This window comes from Narcine bancroftii, chromosome 12, assembly GCF_036971445.1.
Source record: "Narcine bancroftii isolate sNarBan1 chromosome 12, sNarBan1.hap1, whole genome shotgun sequence".
Lineage (NCBI taxonomy): Eukaryota > Metazoa > Chordata > Chondrichthyes > Torpediniformes > Narcinidae > Narcine > Narcine bancroftii.
In genome coordinates, this window is record NC_091480.1 from 27,146,504 (window position 1) to 27,167,587 (window position 21,084).

Consider the following 21,084-nt stretch of genomic DNA (forward strand, 5'->3'; position numbering starts at 1 on the left):
CAACTGCGCTGGGTAGGTCACGTCTCCAGAATGGAGGACCATTCTTCCCATCGCCTTCCCAAGATCGTGTTATATGGTGAGCTCTCCACTGGCCACCATGACAGAGGTGCACCAAAGAAGAGGTACAAGGACTGCCTAAAGAAATCTCTTGGTGCCTGCCACATTGACCACCGCCAGTGGGCTGATATCGCCTCAAACTGTGCATCTTGGTGCCTCACAGCTCGGCGGGCAGCAACCTCCTTTGAAGAAGACCGCGGAGCCCACCTCACTGACAAAAGACAAAGGAGGAAAAACCCAACACCCAACCCCAACCAACAAATTTTCCCTTGCAACCGCTGCAACCGTGTCTGCCTGTCCTGCATCGGACTTGTCAGCCACAATCGAGCCTGCAGCTGACGTGGACATTACCCCTCCATAAATCTTCGTCCGTGAAGCCAAGCCAAAGAAAAGAATATAATGGATGTAAAAAATTAAATCGAACCATTTGATAACTGACATTAATTGTGCTGGTTACACTTTCATGACATAGTTTTGACCATACTTCTTCTTGAATTTGTAAATTTAAATCTCTTTCCCATCTCAATTTAGATTTAAATAGATTTTTTTCTGCATAGTCTCTTGCAATTTTATATACATATTAGTAAGAAATCTTTTGATAAACAAATCAGTTATTATATATTCAAAATGACTTTGTTCAAGTAATCTAAAATAAAGTCGTGACTTTTTTAAAGTATGATTTACGTTGAATTAAGAAAAAATAGTATTATTTGGTATATTGTACTGAGCTTTCAATTGGTCAAAAGTAAAAAAAAAACAGAACCCAAAAAACAATCCTTTATCCTTTTTATTCCACAGTTATACCAAATATTGTAAAATTAATTATTAACTGTAAAGGGAATTAAAGGATTTTGCTTTAATAACTTTCCAGCTAAATGATAATTCTTCATTCCTCTTTCTACATGGATTCCATTCCATACTTTATGTATATGTTTCAAAATTAGTGGGTGTATTTTCCCTTTCAACAGTTCTTCGTGCCATTTATTCAAAATGTGTTTGGAATTATTTTCCCCTATTTTACTCATTTCAATTTGTATTGTTAGGTAAAACATCATGAGATGGGACCGGAGAAGGAGTCACCCAGTACTAAGGAGTAACAGAATGCATCCTTGTACTTACAAGATAAGAGAGACATTGATGGATTGAGAGGCAGGAAGCTAGCAGGGAAAGGATAGCAACGGTTTAAGAGAGACATTGATGGATTGAGAGGCAGGAAGCTAGCAGGGAAAGGATAGCAACAGTTTTAGTCATTGGACAAGTAATGATATGATGATGTTCTAAGCATGTATCCAAGGGTATAAAAAATCACCATTTTGCTGATAACGGCAGAATGCATTCTCCGGCTAACTTTGTTAGTCGCAAGTGTTACAATCCGGTAATAAAGAACAAAGAACCCTGATTTCGACTCAGCCTGGTGTTTGTCTCACTCATTCATGAACAAAGCAGACCTAACAGTATCCATGCTGTCTTTTCACCAATCTGATAACAAGAAGACAAAAATCTAAGTTGAGCAGCAGAATTAAATCTTTATAAGATTCTGATTTATAAAGGTTAGAATAAAATTGTCAAAATGCTTCATTTATCTGCACATGATTTGTAGTAATAATCCCATTAACTTTATGAATTTCTGAAAGAAGTCACGTAGCAGTGTAGCCTTTCAATTGATTAGCTAGAAGCTTTCCTGCTTAATCACCATGAATATAAAATTTGGATTTAGTTTGTAAAAGTTAAGTCTGAATAGGACATGTAATAAGTAAATCACATTTAGTTTTTAGTTTGATCTTTTTTTTTGTAAAGTTCAGGCTTCAAAATTGCAGCATACTGTTGATTTATGAGCTTCATTCAATTGGCCAATTCATCTTTCTCCAAGTTAGCTTTCTTTTTCACATTAGCCAGAAATGAAATAATTTGAGAGGACTCCTTTCTACTTTATGTAATATTTCAGTAATCATCTGTTTGAGCATTGGCCTTCTTTCGAAATTATCTAAGTCTTGAAGTAATCCAAGGGTTTATCTTTCCTTTCTTTATGTAGGGTCTCTAAATGTTGTTTCAGCTACTCTGCCCGTCAAACACATGGAGATTTTTTGCCAGATGTAATGAAACCATATGATAAGCATTCCACCGAATACTGCCGACAATTATTTTTTGGTGGGGAACTCGAGGGTAAAATTATTTCTAAAAGTAACAAAAGTTAACCATTACAAAAAGAAAACAATTCTTACAAGGATTAACTCAAAAATCGACTTCAATCTAATGAAAAATGTTGAACAATACATATCTTCTTCAATAAAAGCTAGCAGAAGAAGGCATTCATTTACCACCCATCGCCAAAATGAAGCAAAATGAGGGGACGTGGATGCGAGAAATATGAAACAAAACTTTTTGGCCTGCATGCTTATTTCCTGGAATTGAAGGCATTAGAACAAAAGAGGAAAACTACATGGAAGGTAATTCATAGCTAAAGGTGGATCCATGTCTGTCAAACACAATCATCAAAGCAAGGAACACACTTAAAACTTAATATTCTGCATTTAGCCAGGTTGTCTCCAAATGTCTCCAACCTTGAAAAAGTTTTCATGTTGCTTGGCAACTATACAGCAGAGCCAAACAGCAAAGTCCTTTCCTTTCCCAAAAAATGTTTAATCTGTTCATCTTCCATGCCTCCACCTATACATCTTGTGGCCCCATTTTAAGAATTTCAGTCCGTGATTTCCCTTATATGTGTTGTGACCAGAACTGGACCAGCTATACAATTACTGTGATCACAAAGTAGTTCATAAGCTGGTCTCCTGTGGTGAATGGCTTGCCTCCTGACTCCTCAGGTCTTTCCACCATTTCCAAAGGACAAATCAGAAGCATGATGAAATATTCTCCCTATACCAAGATGAACATAACAGCAACAGCTCTTATGAAGGGTCACACTATTCAATACAAAAAGTCTGTTTGATTGACATTTCCCAGATAATTCCCTCTAGCACCAGTGCACAGTGGTTGTGGTGTGCATTATACACAAAATGCACTGCTGTTGCTCTTCCAGGCTATTCCAACAATAGCTCAAGCTTCCACAACCTTCGTAGGAACACAAGTACCTGCAATTTCCCTTCCAAATTGGAGACCATCCTGACTTGAAATTATATTGCCAGCCCTTTATAGCCTCTAGATATAAATTCAGGGATTCCCTTTCCAACACTACAGCAAGAATACTTTCACCAGAAGAACTGCTGTCCTTCTAGAAGGCAGCTCAGTACTGCTGTTTCAAGGGCAATTAGAAATGGACAATAAATATCTAGATTTCAAAAATGAATAACAAAACATTAATTTCCAATCTGAAGAACCAAAGATTTGGCATAGATTTAAAGTAACTGGTAAAAATATTGGAGAAAAGAAGATAAAAGGAAGATAAGAAGAGCAGAATGAGCAGCCTCAATGACTATTGCCCAGTTGCACTCTCATTTACTGTGATGACATGCTTTGAGAGGTTAGTCATGCCAGAATTAACTCGTACCCAAGTAAAGACCTGGATCCACTGCAATTTGACTACTGTCACAATTGCCCAACAGCAGATGCAGTATCATTGCTTTCCACTCACCTCTGGATGACCCAGACCACAGCAACACATGCATCCAGCTTCCTTTCATCGGTTACAACTCAGCCTTCAACACCATCGTCCTCTCAGTACTGGTCAATAAGCTCCAAAACTTGGGCCTCTACAACTGGATCTTTGACTTGCTCATCAGAAGACCACGGTCAGAACAAATTGGAAACAAAGTCTTCTCCTCACTGATGATCAACACAGGCCCTCTGCTCTACTCGCACTACACCCATGGCCAGGCACAATTCAAATGTCGTCTACGAATTTGGCGATGAAACCACCATTGTCGGTAGAATCTCAAATAGCAATGTAACAGCGTATTGTAGGAAGATAGATCAGCTAGTTGAGTGGTGTCATGAAAACAACCTTGCACTCAATGTTAGCAAAATGAAGGAGCTGATTGTGGACTTCAGGAGGAAATCAGGAGAACATGAACCAGTCTTTACTGAGGGGTCAACAGTGGAGCAGGTCAAGAACTTCAAATTCCTGGGTGTCAACATCTCTGAGGATCTGTCCTGGGGCCTCCATGTCGATGCAATCACGAAAAAGGCTTGCCAATGAGGAGATCTGGTGTGTCACCAAAGGCTCCCGAAAATGTCCTCAGGTGTTCTGTGGAGACTCCTCTGACTGACTGCATCACCGTCTGGCATGGAAGTGACAGGGAAGAAAAAGAACTCCAGGGGGTTGTTAACTTGGCCAGAGACGATCACAGGCGCCATTCACTTCATCTACAGGAGGCGGTGTCTGAAGAAAGCAGCCTTTATCCTCAAAGACCCCCATCACACGGCTACCATCAGGAAGAAGGTACAGGAGCCTGAAGATGAGCCCATGGACAGCTTCTTCCAGTCTGCCATCAGATTCCTGAATGGACAATGAACCAGAGACATTACCTCACGTCCTCCTAATTTTTTTTCTCCCCTTTATAAAATTTAATTCATGACAACATTTGCACTGGGATGCTGCTGCTGCATCTCAAATTCTCTGACATGTCCATGATAATAGATTCGGATTCTGATCATTTCAAGAGACTTGGTGGGTGATGGAGCGAGAACTGCACGGACGAGACGGCCCGAGTGGCCTGCTCGCCGGCGCCGCGGCGTGCGATGGTGGCGGGGCGCATGCGCATGGCGGGTGTCGTCGGCCAAGCCCGATGACGGCCGCGGCGCGCGAGATGCGGCGGCGGCGGCGTCGGGCTCATTAAAGGGAAACGGAGCCGAGCTCGGGACGATTGAGCCCGCGGGCATCGGAGCGGGGTCGGACCGGGGTCGGACCGGAGCTCAGCTTCCCCCTCCCCCCCACCTCCCCCTCAACGGGGGGAGCGAACAAGTCGGGCCGATGAACCTGGCCAGTCAGAGCGGGGAGGGTGGCAGCAGCCAGCTCCTCTTCGCCAACTTCAATCAGGACACCACGTAAGGAAAGCCCCGAGGCCGGGGACCGGAGTAGAGGGGGGGGGGGGGGGTGTTGTGGCTGGGAAAGGCCGGGGATGTGCGGCCTGGACAGCTGGAGGCTGCAGGCAGAGCCTCCACCAAGATCTGAGCAGACAGGTCGAGTGGTTTAATGCCATTCCCTTGGGGTGCATTTTCATTTAGGAGGAGGAAATTGGGAGTTTACAGTGCAACTTGTGAGCAGTATTCACTTTAAATGGATACTGTCCCCCTTTTGGGGGGGAAATATTTGGATTCATGATGGTATCTGGCAATGCAGGCATTCTATTAGAGCTCAGCAACAGTTTGCTTTTGACATGAGCCGCTTTCAGGTGGCCAAAATACCCCGGTGCAAAGCCGCCTATTCTACCCCTAAGTGGCTGTCGGGTGGCCACCTGAAAAGGGAGAGCCCAGCCAGGAGGAGCACTTGACTAACCCTCCTCCTGGAGGTATAATCTCCGGCTCCAAGAATCCCCCCCATCACACCTGAAAGCAGCAGTGCGACTCCGGCCACAGGAGCCGGCGTTCGCTCGGACGCGGCTCTCCTTCAGCTGGTGGCCTTCTCCGCGGCCACCTGAACAGCCCAGCTGCCCCCCCACCCCACCCCCAGCTGCGTCTGCCGGCGCGTTATCTGCGTCCGAGCACCTGAAAGTGGCTGTGGAATTAATATTGTGGTATCGTGATGTTCATCCTGTCAAATGGGATCAAATGATTCAGCAATTAAAGCAAACTGTGAGGTAGATTCACTGTAGTTATTTCTCCAATATCGTACAATGATCTGTTTAGCACATGTTTGGGTTTTTTTTTCCAATAGGGAGCTACACCTGCAGCCTCCAGTTATGTGACTGAGTCATCAGGGTTTGCTTGGTGTAATTGTTTTGAATCCAGTACTTTGCGATTGAAGCACATTATTTTGATTCAGGCCTATCAAAGCTAACCTCATTGCATTTGTGATCAAGAGGGTTTGTACATTCCCAATAACGGACTCGTACTTGGAGTTATCAGGGTTGCGGTGAACTTAATGTTTTTTTTTGAAAAAGGGAAGAACTTTGCTTTAAATTTGAGTGATCCAGAGGGCTTCATTCTGAAAATGTTCAAAATGAAGTGTTGGATTATTACCAACAGTGTGGGGTTTTTGAGTAACTCAGGATGATGCAGTGGTCATCTGGAAGCAACGAAGACAGAATTCTCGATGGCCTAATGTAACTTGCTTTATAGACTGCCACTTGAGGATTTTATTTTGTTATTTCTCATTGTTTAACCTTCAATGGTACAACAGCGAATGGTTTTTCTGAGTGTTAGTGCTGCAGAATTGATGTGAAGCTTGGCTAGATTTAATTGATGGAGGATTCCAGTATTGATTTGCCTACTTTTACACTGCCCAAGGGTTAGGCTTCAGTGGGACTTGAGAGATTTGTCCACCAGTTCTGCTAGCTAGAACAGAAGCAAGCTCCAATAAACTATAGTCTTGTGCCCAATGTGGGGAGGGAAAAACTAAGGGAATAAACCCTGATTATTTATTTTTTAAATCTCAAGTGTAATTTTTTTTTTAAACTACTGATTGATGCACAACCTGAAGGTTCTTTCTGGTATCTACTTAAACTATGCCAGTAGTGAACAAAGTGTGCAGTATTCCTATGATCTCGACTAGGATGGCCATGATTATGTAGGAGGTAGTAGAATTATGTAGGTGTTCTCTGATGGCAATGATGTTCAAATTCTGTTCACACATACTGCTTGGAGAAGAGTTACTGTGTTTGCACTATATTTCTGAATGAGGTTTTATTTTCTCAGTAAAGGTCCTATTATGTTGTAGTAGAGTTTGGATTGAAATAGATTTGATTTTTTTTTTCCCTTTTCACTTTTTTCGGTGCCTGAATATTACTATTAAAATGAGCTCCATCTTTTGAATGGTGCTGCTTTGAAGAGCTGCAGGTTTAGTTAACTTGTAGGTATATTGCTTTTTTAAATTAAAGAGCAGTTATCATGAACTGTTCATGTCCATAACAACAATGAGAAAAGTTTATAATGTGAGTTTAAGCTGTAACATTTTCCACAGAGTAAATATAAAACAAAATTTGTCACAAGAAATTTAGGGAGGGATCTCTTGAGCCTTGGATTGAGGCAACTAGGTTTCAACCATTAGTTCCTTTAATTTTTTAAATCCCCCATCAACAATATATCATATTTGTTATATATGATATAACATTTATCATGTATGTCACAAGAATGACAATATTGCTAATAAAAATACTGAAAATACTTTGGAGATTCATTTGTGCGAAAAGAACAGACTAAACATATGAGATCAATGACCTAGTAAGATAACAGATCATGGACTTAAATTCTTAATTATGTCCTCTCTTGGGAAAATATTTTTTCAACTGGCTAGAAAAATCTTAAAAATAAAATAAGTTAAAATGCAGCAAAAGAGAAAAGGCACTTGTTGTTTTTCTTTTAAATGGTGATGGAGAAACCAAGAAAGAAAAGGTCCAAAGTTTTTCTTTTAAATGGTGATGGAGAAACCAAGAAAGAAAAGGTCCAAAGTTTTTCTTTTAAATGGTGATGGAGAAACCAAGAAAGAAAAGGTCCAAAGTTTTTCTTTTAAATGGTGATGGAGAAACCAAGAAAGAAAAGGTCCAAAGTTTTTCTTTTAAATGGTGATGGAGAAATCAAGAAAGGTCCAGTTTTTCTTTTAAATGGTGATGGAGAAACCAAGAAAGAAAAGGTCCAAAATTTTTCTTTTAAATGGTGATGGAGAAACCAAGAAAGAAAAGGTCCAAAGTTTTTCTTTTAAATGGTGATGGAGAAACCAAGAAAGAAAAGGTCCAAAGTTTTTCTTTTAAATGGTGATGGAGAAACCAAGAAAGAAAAGGTCCAAAGTTTTTCTTTTAAATGGTGATGGAGAAACCAAGAAAGAAAAGGTCCAAAGTTTTTCTTTTAAATGGTGATGGAGAAACCAAGAAAGAAAAGGTCCAGTTTTTCTTTTAAATGGTGATGGAGAAACCAAGAAAGAAAAGGTCCAAAGTTTTTCTTTTAAATGGTGATGGAGAAACCAAGAAAGAAAAGGTCCAAAGTTTTTCTTTTAAATGGTGATGGAGAAACCAAGAAAGAAAGGTCCAAAGTTTTTCTTTTAAATGGTGATGGAGAAACCAAGAAAGAAAAGGTCCAAAGTTTTTCTTTTAAATGGTGATGGAGAAACCAAGAAAGAAAAGGTCCAAAGATTAATTGTGTGAATTATAGATGAAAATTGGCAGTAACTTTTACCAACCATGTCATTATCAAAAGAGAGCAGTAGGTTGGATTCTCCTTGTATATAGTAGTAGGACAGGGATTTTCAGAGATTTGAGCCATAGGTAGCTTGTGATCTGGGAGTCTGGAGTACTAAAAAGAAACAGCAGTGTGTTGGTGGCAGGGGTAAAAACTCTACGTGGAATATTTCTTGAGATGATTGACTCAGAATTTAAAAATGTATGTAAATGTAGTTTATATCAGCCTTGGAATTTTAATATGTGGAACAATTTTTGTTTTAAATTTACACATTCACCATGATAACAGGTCCTCAAGCCTTTGACCCATGCTACACTAATTGACCTCCAAACACCCTACATTTTTTGGAGGATGGGAGGAAGTCAGAGCATCCAGAGGAAACCTACTACGCAAGCATAACTCCTTTCAGACAGCGCTATATTTGAACGTGGGTCGCTGGTGCTGTAATAACTGCTACACTAACCATGCTGGCCTTTTTGTTTGTGCTATAATTTTGATTCTACTATCCTCACACTTGATGATATGGTTTCAGTATTGTTTAATCCCTAATACTTGTAGTGTAAAGGATTTTGCTTTGTTTCTCTGTTTTATGGGTTGTCTATGATTTGTTTAATTCATATTTAGATTAAAGCGATTCAGGCACTAGTTTCTGAACTGAGAATTGCAACATTAGGTTAAAAAATGTATAGAATCTCAATTTAAACACACTTGAACTACTAGGTACAGTTCTGATTGCCATGTTATGAAATAGAACACTGGAGAGGCCAAAAATATTTTTACAAGATAATGGCCATCAGGACTTTGAAGAGAAAGTTGAAAATGATATATCAGTAGAATAGACAGTTATCCGATCTGAAGAATAAAAAAATATTAAGGAACCACTATTCATGATTGTTATAGTAAAAATGATCAAATGTGGTGTTTAGAAGAAACTTCTTTGCCCATAAATTGGTTCCAGGAAATGAAGGAGAGCATGCTAACAGAGTTAGTTAGGTGTGTAAGGAACTTTGATTGAAGCATAACTGGTTTGGTTGATGGGTCTGTTTTAAATTTAGACATACAGCAGGTATTTCTATGTGTACTTCCTGCCTGTTTCATTGAACATCTTTTTAAAACCCTGCTCAGTCTTTTGCTGTCTTGCAGGTACTAATAGAATAGCTTCTATTCTTCTGTAATTTATCTTCTTGTCCCTGACTTCTTTCTTGTCTGTGCTGCAAAACTTTGTCACTTGAAAGGCTTTTCCTCTAAAACCAATCAAGAAATTATTTTGGGATTAATTAAAAAGTTATTTAGGGATTAATTTAAAAAAAAAAAAGATGGAGATGCTCATTGATTGAAAGATACTTGCATTTCTGTAATGTCCAGAATTTGTGTTGAGTGATGAGGGCTATCAACTTGCCACAGATCTCGAAATGAAATTCATACTTGCCTTCGGTAATTAATCCCAAGAATGTCCAGAAACTTTCAGAGGATTCCTTGGAGTTGAGCCAAAACAGATCCTGTTCACAAAATGAAGGAAAAGAATTGATTTTCAAGACCATTCAAAAACTTTTTTTTGTTGATGCACTAAATAGAAAGTTATCATTCATTTGAGTTTCCTTCCTCTGCCCTGTTAAAAATTCTTCAAAACTATTTTTTGAAATGCCATTAAGATGACTTGTAGCCAGAAATGTGCTAGATTGTGACTTGAGGTTTCTGCAGAATCCTATATGCAAGAACACCGCTTGTCACTCTTTGATGTGCACCAGGCTGAGAAGAGTGAGAATCTTTGAAGAAATAATCCCCAGGAGCCAGACATCAGTAATACATTATGGCTGCCATGGAGGGAAGTGGGGTGGGGGGAACACATAGTTTATACAGGGAGCAAGAATGTCCTAGATTTGATTAGACAGACTGGACATTTTTACTAGGGAAATAACATGAGATTGTGCTAGGGATGGGGAACAGCAAAGCAAGAGACTTGTTGAGCGCGACAGGAAGTAAATCCTTGTATGTGAGAATTTTCAGTTCAAGAGTTATGTGTTGCATAACCTTGGGTGGTAGTTCAGGAGTAATTGCATACTTCCTAGAGTAATTAACGTGGGCTGTTTCAACAACTGATTCATGTTTGGATGGTGCTGCAGAGAAAGATTTGTGGGATTTGTACATGCAATCTGGGTTCTTTCAGTTGACTGATGTTAAGGATTGGTCTGTGGAGCTTTGGATTTGGGACTATGATTTAGTTGATCCTTGATGATAAATGTTGGTCCATCAGGATGTCCAAAGAAGCAGGTAACAAGGGTAAGTTTTACCTTTCAATCTTTCTGACTTGGTCTTGGTAGCCTGCAGTATAGTGAAGGAATGATGTAAGTGGAATGCTCTTCCTGTCAGAAGTGGGAATTAATGGAGTCTGATGGTTTCCAAGATGACTAAACCTGTGGGAACTGCAGCAATCTCCAGCTCCTGAAAGACCATATTAAGGAACTGGAGCTAGAATTGGATGAACTGAGGATCATCCAGGTGGCTGAGCAGGTCCTATATAAGACTTTTGAGCAGGTAGTTACAGCCAGAGTGCAGGATTTGGCTAATAGATGAGTGAAAACTGAGAGGTAAGAGGTGGAAGAGAAAAGTCAGTGCAGGATCATCCTGTGGCCATTCCCCACAGCAACAAGTTGTACCCCTTTGAAGACTGCTGAGGGCCATGAATTGTCTGGGCAAGGCAGAATGAAGGGGGATCTCATGAAAACATTTTGAATGTTGAAAGGCATGGACAGTTTAGATGTTGAAAGCTTGTTTCCCATGGTAGGAGAGTCTAGGATAAGAGGGAACAATTTCAAGAATAAAGACCATTTGCTTAGAACAGAGATGGGGAGGAATTTCTGTAGCCACAGTGTGGTTGATCTGGAATTCTCTCTGCAGGCAGTGTGGAGCTAAGTCATTGGGTGTACTTAAAGGAGGCAGTCGTTTTTCAATAGCCAGCGCATCGAGGTTGTGTGGAGAAAGCCGGGCAGTGGGGCTAAGTGGGAAAATGGATCAGCTCATGATTGAATGGAAGGGCTGACTACCCCTGACTTCTGAGCTAGTGGTCAAATATGTGTAGACTTTACATTCCTTTGCCTTGTGGGGTGATGTGACTGGTAGTGATCTGCTGGAACTACTGCAGAAACATTTCTCATTCTCTTCTGCATCTTCAATCTCCTGGGTTGTGCACTGTCCAGATGGTTCTTTGAACCTAATGAGCACATGCTGTAGGATGCCACTGGATCATTAAAAGCACTGGAGTCTAATTTTTAGAACATCAGTGGCATTTTCCAGCACTAATTTTAATGCCAGACTGGCCCTCATTGTACTAGTGTTCAACCGGCACAATGAGAGCCAGACTGTGATGTCAGGGGCCAGGAAAGTAGAAGGTATCCCTCATCATTTCAGGTCCATAGGCCTCAATGGTGTAGGCTGTGAAAAATGTTTAGCAGCTTTGTCTCAGTTTCTGGAGAAATTTACATTTGTGGTAAACATGAAATGCTCCTTAAGGAAAGTCATCTGAGGATCCAGAACTACCTGAACATTGAGTGAATGGGAACCCTTTCAGTGAGGGGAAGTTGTAGATTATTGAGGGGAGGCATGAGTATGATCAATTGCTACCTGCACTTCTGCGAAGCTAGCAACCCTAGCCAAATGTCTCCTAATACTCACTCAACACCTAATAAATGAAATAATTTTCTTTCTTTTAAAATATTTTTATTGTTTAATAAAAAAACTATACATATAATCGAGTGAATGGCATAAATCATATCTATAACATAAAATTTAGATTCCTTTTTTATATATTGGTATTTTGATCTTATTCTGTGATATAATCCATAATTAAACCAATCTGTATCCAATGATCTCTACTAAAAAAAATTTTTAAAGAAAAAAACCCTAGTTAAATCTACCCCATCCCTCTAAATAAGCTTATCTTGTCTAAATTATGATTTGTACAATTGAGTAATGAGCTTCAGCTAGCAGATAGGAAATCTCCGGAGCAGACATACATCTTCAAATTGTGATAATAATTCATGAACAGGCCCCACATTTTGTCAAATTCAAGCTTTCTATATTTGAATTTTTTTTTTCCAAACTCAAATAAATCATAGTATCATGTAACCATTGAAGAGATATTCTTCCACTTCATTAGAATTGCTCATCTGGTTAGGAGCGAAGTAAAAGCTAAAATTCTCTTCTGAGCTGAAGTTCTCTTCTAAAGAAAAACCAAATAAGGCAACTAAGAGGTATGGTCCTAATTTGATTTTAAGGAAAAGTTTGGAAAATATTTTATCAAAATCTTTCTAAATTACTGGCAAATCATTTCATGTACAACTAATGTCTGGAATTCCCCTCTAACACAATAGCAAGCAGTAAATTGTAAGACATTGCAGAGATCTGCTGCATCCAACTGGGAAGATCCTTTGGCAAGGATGTTGGGGTGAGTCAAAAGACCCTTCAGCTCCATGAAGATAGCAGTATAGATAGGTGAGCCGATCTTTGGGTACCATTTTGCATACCTTACTGACAATGTGTTTGGAATAACTAATCTCGTTCTCAGAGCTGTCGAAATAGGGGTTTTTTTAATACGGGTTCAAGATGGTCAGAAGAGAAGGGGTAGTAACAAGACAGGAGTTGCTTGAAAAAATGCAGAGTTATTGGTAGAAGCAAAAGAGCAGATTTGGGGATCACAAGCAGTCCCTTAAAATATAGAGAGGGGGAGAGGTGTCTGATGGTGAAATCCTGTTGAAACTGGTGGAAGGGTGATCTGTTAAATGAGAGGGCTAATGGGGTAGAAGTGGGAGCTTGCAGAATTCTTAATTTGCTCTGTCCAGGAGAAAATGTGAGATCAGAGGTACAGGAAATAGATGTGGTCAAGGCTTTTGTCAACCATGGTCAAGGAGAAGCCACAGTTCTGGAAGAAAGAAGATATTTCAGAAACTCCCTAGTGGAAAGTCTCATCATTGCAGGTATAACAGAGACAGAATGTACAGAAACAGAGGATGTACAGTCGAGAGAGCTGAGTAAGTTTTTAGGCATGTACATTGTGGTTTCTCCTGCATCTTTTTGATTTTCACTTGTTGTAGCATTTCCCTTTCATTCCATTCAAGGGGACAAGACCTGCTGTGTCAACTCTGGAATTATTTTGCTGTTCCCAAACTGAACACAGTCAAAGTCCTGCATTGGATTACAGATAAATTGCAGAAAGCGATTTCTGATTTCAATTTTTGCACCAAGAAATGTATAACTTAATCTTACAAAATTAACAGTACGTTATATCCTTCTGGGAGTGCAGTGATTATGTCAGCAAATGTTCTGGATATTCTGAAACAGCAGTCTGTGTCCAATAATATGACTGACTCATGTTTTTTTAATTGAATTTAGTAAATGATGCTATTCAGGATACTGGGATAAATATTTCAAATACTTCAGTGGAGTAGTTGGTATGTAACTAAACACATCCTGGTGAGAGGTCATTGATAACTGTACTATTTTGTGTCCCTTGAAGATGTCATCAATATTCATAAAAGTATATTTACATTTTTATTTTTCCATCTCTCTTGGCCATGTGAGAACTCTAAATTCTAAACATACTAACTCGAGCAAAGGACCACATTGGGTTATCTTTCGGAGTCTGTACATGGATTTACTATGCCCCATAAAAAAACATGAAATGAGGGCAGGAAAATAAACAAGATCATCTCTCAAGCGAAGTTTAGAATTAATTTGAAAACTGATGTGCCAATGTCACATCATTAATGAAATGTCAAATTATCTGAATTTCTCTAACAATAAACATGGAAATAATTTGTAATATGCATTGAATCATCAATGTTTTAATAGGCCAAACATTAATTTTCAAATTAATTCTAAACTTCGCTTGAGAGATGATCTTGTTTATTTTCCTGCTCTCATTTCATGTATTCTTTTTCAGGTGGCTTTATGGGGCATAGTAAATCCATGTACAGACTCCGAAAGATAACCCAATGTGGTCCTTTGCTTGAGTTAGTATGTTTACACTAGATAATTAATATTTTTGCTGAATTGAATAATTTTCTGCTACTGATTTTTTTAAATTATCTTCTTCACCATCCTGTCAACCTCTGAATTTTTAATCAAATTCAAAATTTTAAACACGGGATATTTTTCATAATTCTGTTTCTTTTTAATGATGAATTTAGGCAGCAAACAATGATTTTGGTGGTGGACTTTTTTTTATATTATTTAATATTACATGCAGTAAACACAATTATTATAACACAAATATAAAAAACAAATTGATTACATACATGATGGTTTTCACCCCACCTCAAAACCTATCCCTCCCAACCTTCCCAATAAAAAAAATACAAATTGATAAAAGTAAAAAAAAGATAAGAAAGGAGAAAGTAAAAAAAAAGAGAGATGTCGTGCAGTACAATTCCTCAGTACTAACATAAACATACAGAGGAGAACTCTGCAGGGCTAGAGGGATACAAAGAATAGCACTGCAAATTTAATCCTATTATTTGAGTGTATGGGTGCCATTTTTATAAAATCACACTTATTTCTTAAATTATAAGTAATTTTTTCCAAAGAAATGCAACTTTGAGTTTCATCATTCCACCATGGCATAATCGAAGATGTATCTGATTTCCAAGTAATTGCAATACATTTTCTTGCTACTGCTATGCTAATTTAACACATTTCAATTGATAAATTTAACAAATTTCGATTGATTATTTCAATTTAGGATTTGTATCTTCAATATTTCCTAGTAAAGATAAATTGGGATTTAATGGAAAAATAACTTCTGTCACTTGTTCCAAAAATTACCTATCATCCAAAAAGGTCTCACATTGGTACAAGACCACGTTGAATGTATAAAAGATCCTACATCCTCATCACATCTAAAACATTGGTCTGACAAATCTGATTTCAATCTATTCAATTTCTGTGGTGTAAGATCTGATTGATGTATAAAATTGTATTGAAATAATCTAGATCTTGCTAATCTATTAGTCATACAATTCCTACGTAAATGTTCTCACATTTGTTGGTCTATTGTAATATTCATATCTGTTTCCCATCTTTGCCTAGATCTATATAATCCTAATTTAGGAGTTTCTGGTTGTAATAATGAATATATCAAAGAATTTTTTTTAAACAATCCCTCTCCTAATAAGTAGTTCTACCTCAGTACACTTAGAAACATTATTGGTCCCAACTTATCTCTCAAATATGCTCTTCATTGGAAGACTTATTAAATAGTATAGCATATTTCTCAAATGCTCAAATGATATTAGGTGTAGACATTTAATAAGCTTAAATTTCTGTTGTTGATGCGAGGAAAGTAGAATGGAGCAATAAGATTTTAAAAACTTTCACAGGAACAGTGTTCAGGCATTGAGAATCCTGTACAGTGGTATAAAGTTCCCTTTGTATTTGAGTAATCTTATATACTTTGATTGTTTTCCAGACAAGTTGCAATCATGATCTTTGAACTTAATATCTACACACAATCTAATAATGTATGTATCCATGCCATGGGTGATACTAGATAAGATTTTCCAAAGGAGCCCAAAGAATGATTTTGAAAGCACATGATTTGTCAGTATGTGATCAGGGATATTCTTAGCAGTGTTTCTACAGTGGATCTTAAAGTAAACACAGAACAGATGTCCATTAATAAATAGTTCGCTTGCAATTTGTATTAAATAACCAATCTGTTACAGCTGGTGTTCTGTTAATATATTTCCTGATCTTAATCTAGAATATTATAAATTTAAGATTATTTAATTCTGAACAAATGAAAAATTAAAAAGGCAAAAAAAAAAATTGAGGGATCTTTTCTGCTTCATTTTCTGGTCATTATTTTGAGTGCATTATAAAGTAATCCATAAAACTTTATAATGGCTGTATTGATTTTATTTGGTGCCTACTTTCAGACTTCAGAAGTAAGCAAATGTTTGATTGTAACTTTATAATATCTTGTGCATGACTGACTGAAATAACTGATACAGCACAACATAATGTGGGGTATGTGTCTCCCTCTCACTAATTTCAGCTGTGATGTGGAATTGTGTACATTTTCCTCCAGCTATGTGTGCATCAGGTCAGTCAATAAAATTAAAGCGCATCCTCTAAATTCGTGACTGTTTGCAATGAGGGAAAGAAGTGATGAAACTTTTAACAAACTGCTTTTGCACATGGAGGTAAGGTGGTTGTCAAGAGGTGATTGGTTGCAAAGACTTGTATGACTCACAACTGTAGAGTTTCTTACGGATGTGGCCAATCACGGTGATGAATTGAAAAAGTGTAGAATCTATTTGGCAGATCGATATTCAAAATTTAATGAAATACAGAAACATCTGAAAGGAAAAGATGTTTCAATTATTCAAGTCCTAACAATTCAAATAGGCTTAATATACTCAAATATACTTGATATACTCAGGCTCAAATTCCTCCATGTGCAAAAGCAGTTTGTTAAAAGTTTCATCACTTTTTTCCCTCATTGCAAATTTAGAAGATGCGCTTTAATTTTATTGCCTGACCTGATGCACACTTTTAAGGCAGCGTGCAGTTTGCCACTTAGATTTTTGGCTACAAGATTCTTCTTTGGCTTGGCTTCGCGGACGAAGATTTATGGAGGGGGTAAAAAGTCCACGTCAGCTGCAGGCTCGTTTGTGGCTGACAAGTCCAATGCGGGACAGGCAGACACGGTTGCAGCGGCTGCAGGGGAAAATTGGTTGGTTGGGGTTGGGTGTTGGGTTTTTCCTCCTTTGCCTTTTGTCAGTGAGGTGGGCTCTGCGGTCTTCTTCAAAGGAGGTTGCTGCCCGCCAAACTGTGAGGCGCCAAGATGCACGGTTTGAGGCGATATCAGCCCACTGGCGGTGGTCAATGTGGCAGGCACCAAGAGATTTCTTTAGGCAGTCCTTGTACCTTTTCTTTGGTGCACCTCTGTCACGGTGGCCAGTGGAGAGCTCGCCATATAACACGATCTTGGGAAGGCGATGGTCCTCCATTCTGGAGACGTGACCCACACCGTGAACAGTACGTATATTGGGAACCTTGAGTAAGGTGACAAATCCTCTGTTACAGCCAACCATTGCTGATGCACTGTAGTAGCCACTGCAGTAATATTCCCGAGGGCAACATTGGCTTTCTTCATATAATCCTCTAAGCATCGCAAAATTGTCTCTCCTCTTGCATCACCTTTTAGGTAGTTGGCAAACAAAAACTCGTCAACAATGCACTTTAGGATTTGACTAATAATACCTCACATATGAGAATATTTGAACTGCCGAAAGGACTTATTGAGTTGAATGGAAAACGTGCAGTGTTGAAGCTCCGACCCCAAAGTTTTCTCCACAATGGCCATCTCATTAATGTGTCGGCTTACTGTCCTTGCAATTAAAGGCATACATTTTAGAATAGGTTGAGAGTCTTTTTACATAACCGCTTCAATCACATCTTTAATAGCTGGTTTTATGATCTCCTCACCAATGGTATGCTCTTTTTTTTCTTCCCTCTATATTAAGAGATTAGTTCTCCTTCATAATCAGCAGTGGCGAATGCTTTAAAAAAAAAAATGTCTTTAAATTTGGTCGATTATATGATCTTTTCTTTTAGCGCCAAAAAAAAATGATCTTTGTTTTTCTTATCAGAGTGAACCTGTTCAAGGTGGTCTTTCATCTTTGCTGGCTTCATTACTAAAAGTGTTTTTTTTTCCACCTAATACGCATTATTTCATTTGGAAATGAAGGAATGAATCCAAATTTCAAATACTCGTGAAAATATTGTCTGCTCTTCTTCTTAGCATCAGGGGGCACCATTACGGTTACTAGAACTTTGAAAAATTTACACCGTAAACCCACAGTTATCAGCTCACTGACACCACTCTGATAGCTATGGGCAATATATGTGCACTGGCACTGATTGTCTCTGTACTAGTTAGCCTTGAAAGCACGCAAAATTCAAATTAATTTGCATAGAGAAATTTTTACATCATTATTTTCAATCAATGCTTCGTTGCTCAATAATAAAGATAATTTTTCAGTTTTTTTTTTAAAGTATTTATAATACTGTTTGATTTATACAAAAAAAAATGAAAAAAACTTAGATGCATTTAACAGGTTTTGTGCTCATTTCGTTTGGCAGTCCATTGAACCTGTGACAAAAGAATTTTGTACAATATTAAAGTTTGGTATTGCATTATTAATAATAAATAGTTTAAAATGGCTTCTTAAATGTTTTATTGTAGCAAGTTCAAAGTTAAATAGACATTAGTGCTACTGTTGTTCATGTAATTTCATTGTAACTAAAAAAATTCAGATTAAATATATCTAATCGGAATGTCTTGTAGGCTACCCAGTCAGCTATGTGGTACCAAATATACCGGTACAACCACTACCATAATTGACCCCCTTTTTGACCCCTACTCATTTATTGACCCACTTGGATAGTCCCATGGACCCCCCCCCCCCCAGGGGTCGATATCGACCACTTTACTGACCCCTTAGCTATGGGGTTCTGTGATCTTGTAATAAATATTGATTGATAATCTACATCCTGAACTGGAGATAGAGAAGTCAAGAAAGATGAACCATGTGGAACTGAGAACTTGGTAGAAATTGGTAGTAAAGATGATGGCAAACTGAAGTTCTTTTGAGACAATACTGTTGTTGGTGTATTAGGGGAAACAAAGAGGGTCGGGATCAGAGTAGTACAGAAACGTAAGCTTCTCCATAAGTACAAACAAAACTTGAAATTCTGTGGGCCTCTTCTGTTCTTTTTTTTAATCTCTGCTACGTCTCCTCTGGACACATCAGCTGTGATTTAACAAGCCTTCATTACCTTTTCTCAGCTAACATCATCACCTTTGGTGCCGTTCATTTTCTGTCCTATCATTGTTCTCTCCATGTCTATGCAACTGAAAACCTACTTGATTTCTAACTTTTTGTATATCTGGTGAAAAGTTATTCACCTGAAAGTTTAAATCCATTCCTTTCTCCTTGGATGCTGCATGAACTCCAGCATTTTCTGTTTCATCTTCCCCATAAACCAAGATAGAATTCCCGTACTGAATACATTAACTTCTCGCATCCCATGGAGCAGTAAACCAAAATACTTTAATGTTCCAAAGTTTACTAATTTTCCATCATTTTAAACTTGCCTTTTTAAAATTCTTTCTATTCACCTAATACTCCATTTGTCACCTTTTTGGCCATTAGTTTTTCCTGTCTGTTTCCTTTTGCCAAATTTTTATTTTGCATCCTCTTCCCTTTTCCAACTTGCTTTGAATCATTAAATTTTAATGTGTTTAAATTTTCTTTTCATCCTTTCAATTATTTATTTCATTTAAACCAGTCTTCTAACCATGCTTCTGTTACCACCAATGCCATCAAGGGGTTTGTGACTGCCTTGAGATCATTATCACATGCCATTTAAAATGACAGATATTTGATGTACACTTGTTCTACTAATCTATGCTAGAGATTACTTCAAATAACTTTCTTCTTAAGCAGTCCATTGAGATTGAGGCTGATATGTGGATATATGTTGGTTCTGAAGCAACTGGGGTCAATAAGACTGGGCAACAATTTTTTTATCAAAAGATTTGCTTCCTGATCTGAAGATGGGAATTATTATAGACAATTTCAAGCTGAACACCGATAATTTCAGGTTTGCTGTATCGTGTAGGATATTGAAGAAACATTAACTTTTTAATGAATTTATTACGTTTAATCATTTAATGATGCGTTAGTTCAGCTAACTTAAAAAAGGTTTGCCGTTGATTTTCATTAGCACTTAACATTTGATGCCTCTTGTGTCAGTGTCCGACAGGATCGGCGCCAGATGAATGTTAGAGGGGGCATTAGTGTGTTTGGGGGGGGGGTGCCTTTGGATGCTGGGGCCTAACTACCAAGCCAACGAACATCAACACCATCCGCCCCTCTGACGTAGGAGATGACGGCGCTGCTTTTACTGCATCAAGCGCCACTAGGTGCTACTGATGCTCGACACGTGTTAGTGATGCCGCCGGGGTGGTTGGAGAGTTGCAAGCTGGACACTAGTGATGCTTGACACATGCTCGTTACACGGGTGGGGGTGGGTCTGATGGCAAGCGATGGCTGCTACCGTATGGGGGAAATGACCACCGATGTCCTGGCCTTTGTGCCGAGCCTGGTGTCCAACAATAGTTGGCCAGCATTGATGGATTCCAGTTGCCCTGATACTGCTTTTCCAGGGTTGCAATGTTCTGATGAAAACTTTCACCATGTTCGTCACTGACTGCAATGAGATCAGCCGGGAAGAAGTCCAAGTGCAAATGTAGAAAATGAATTTTCAATGACATGTTGAACTTCATGGTTTTGTATGCTTGAAGCATGTTGTCAATCAGCTGGATTTAGTTTGGTGCTCTGTAGTTACCAAGAAAATTCTCTACATCTATAAATGCCTTCCAAGCATGCCAGGGTCTGAGACAATATTTGCATAACGCCTGCACTGAGTGGATACCCAGGCATGCTTGGACTGACTGAAACAGCTTGCTTTGTGGTAGACTTAAAATATGACAGGACTTAAGAAATATAGGTTATACCTTTTTTTAAAAAAAAGGTACCTGATAGGAATGTTTTAAGGTGATTTTCATAATCAAAATCTATAAAATACACCCAAGTGTTCAGGATGTAAAATCTTCATTGTCTAGTGTAATAGCACTCTATCAGTTCTTTTTTTTTCTGCAGGCCAGGCAGTATT

The 21,084-nt window shown here is 38.5% G+C and overlaps 1 protein-coding gene across 2 annotated transcripts in view; it reads left to right on the forward strand.

Annotated features, from left to right (window-relative positions):
- The first annotated feature begins 4,768 nt into the window (after positions 1-4,768).
- The window catches only part of wipi2 (WD repeat domain, phosphoinositide interacting 2), a 38,631-nt gene continuing 22,315 nt past the window's right edge, over positions 4,769-21,084 (forward strand). For both annotated transcript variants that reach the window (XM_069904741.1, XM_069904742.1), the window contains exon 1: positions 4,769-5,058. In XM_069904741.1, the coding sequence (XP_069760842.1) occupies positions 4,985-5,058 (74 nt within the window). In that variant the 5' untranslated portion in view covers positions 4,769-4,984. The remainder of the gene's footprint in view (positions 5,059-21,084) is intronic.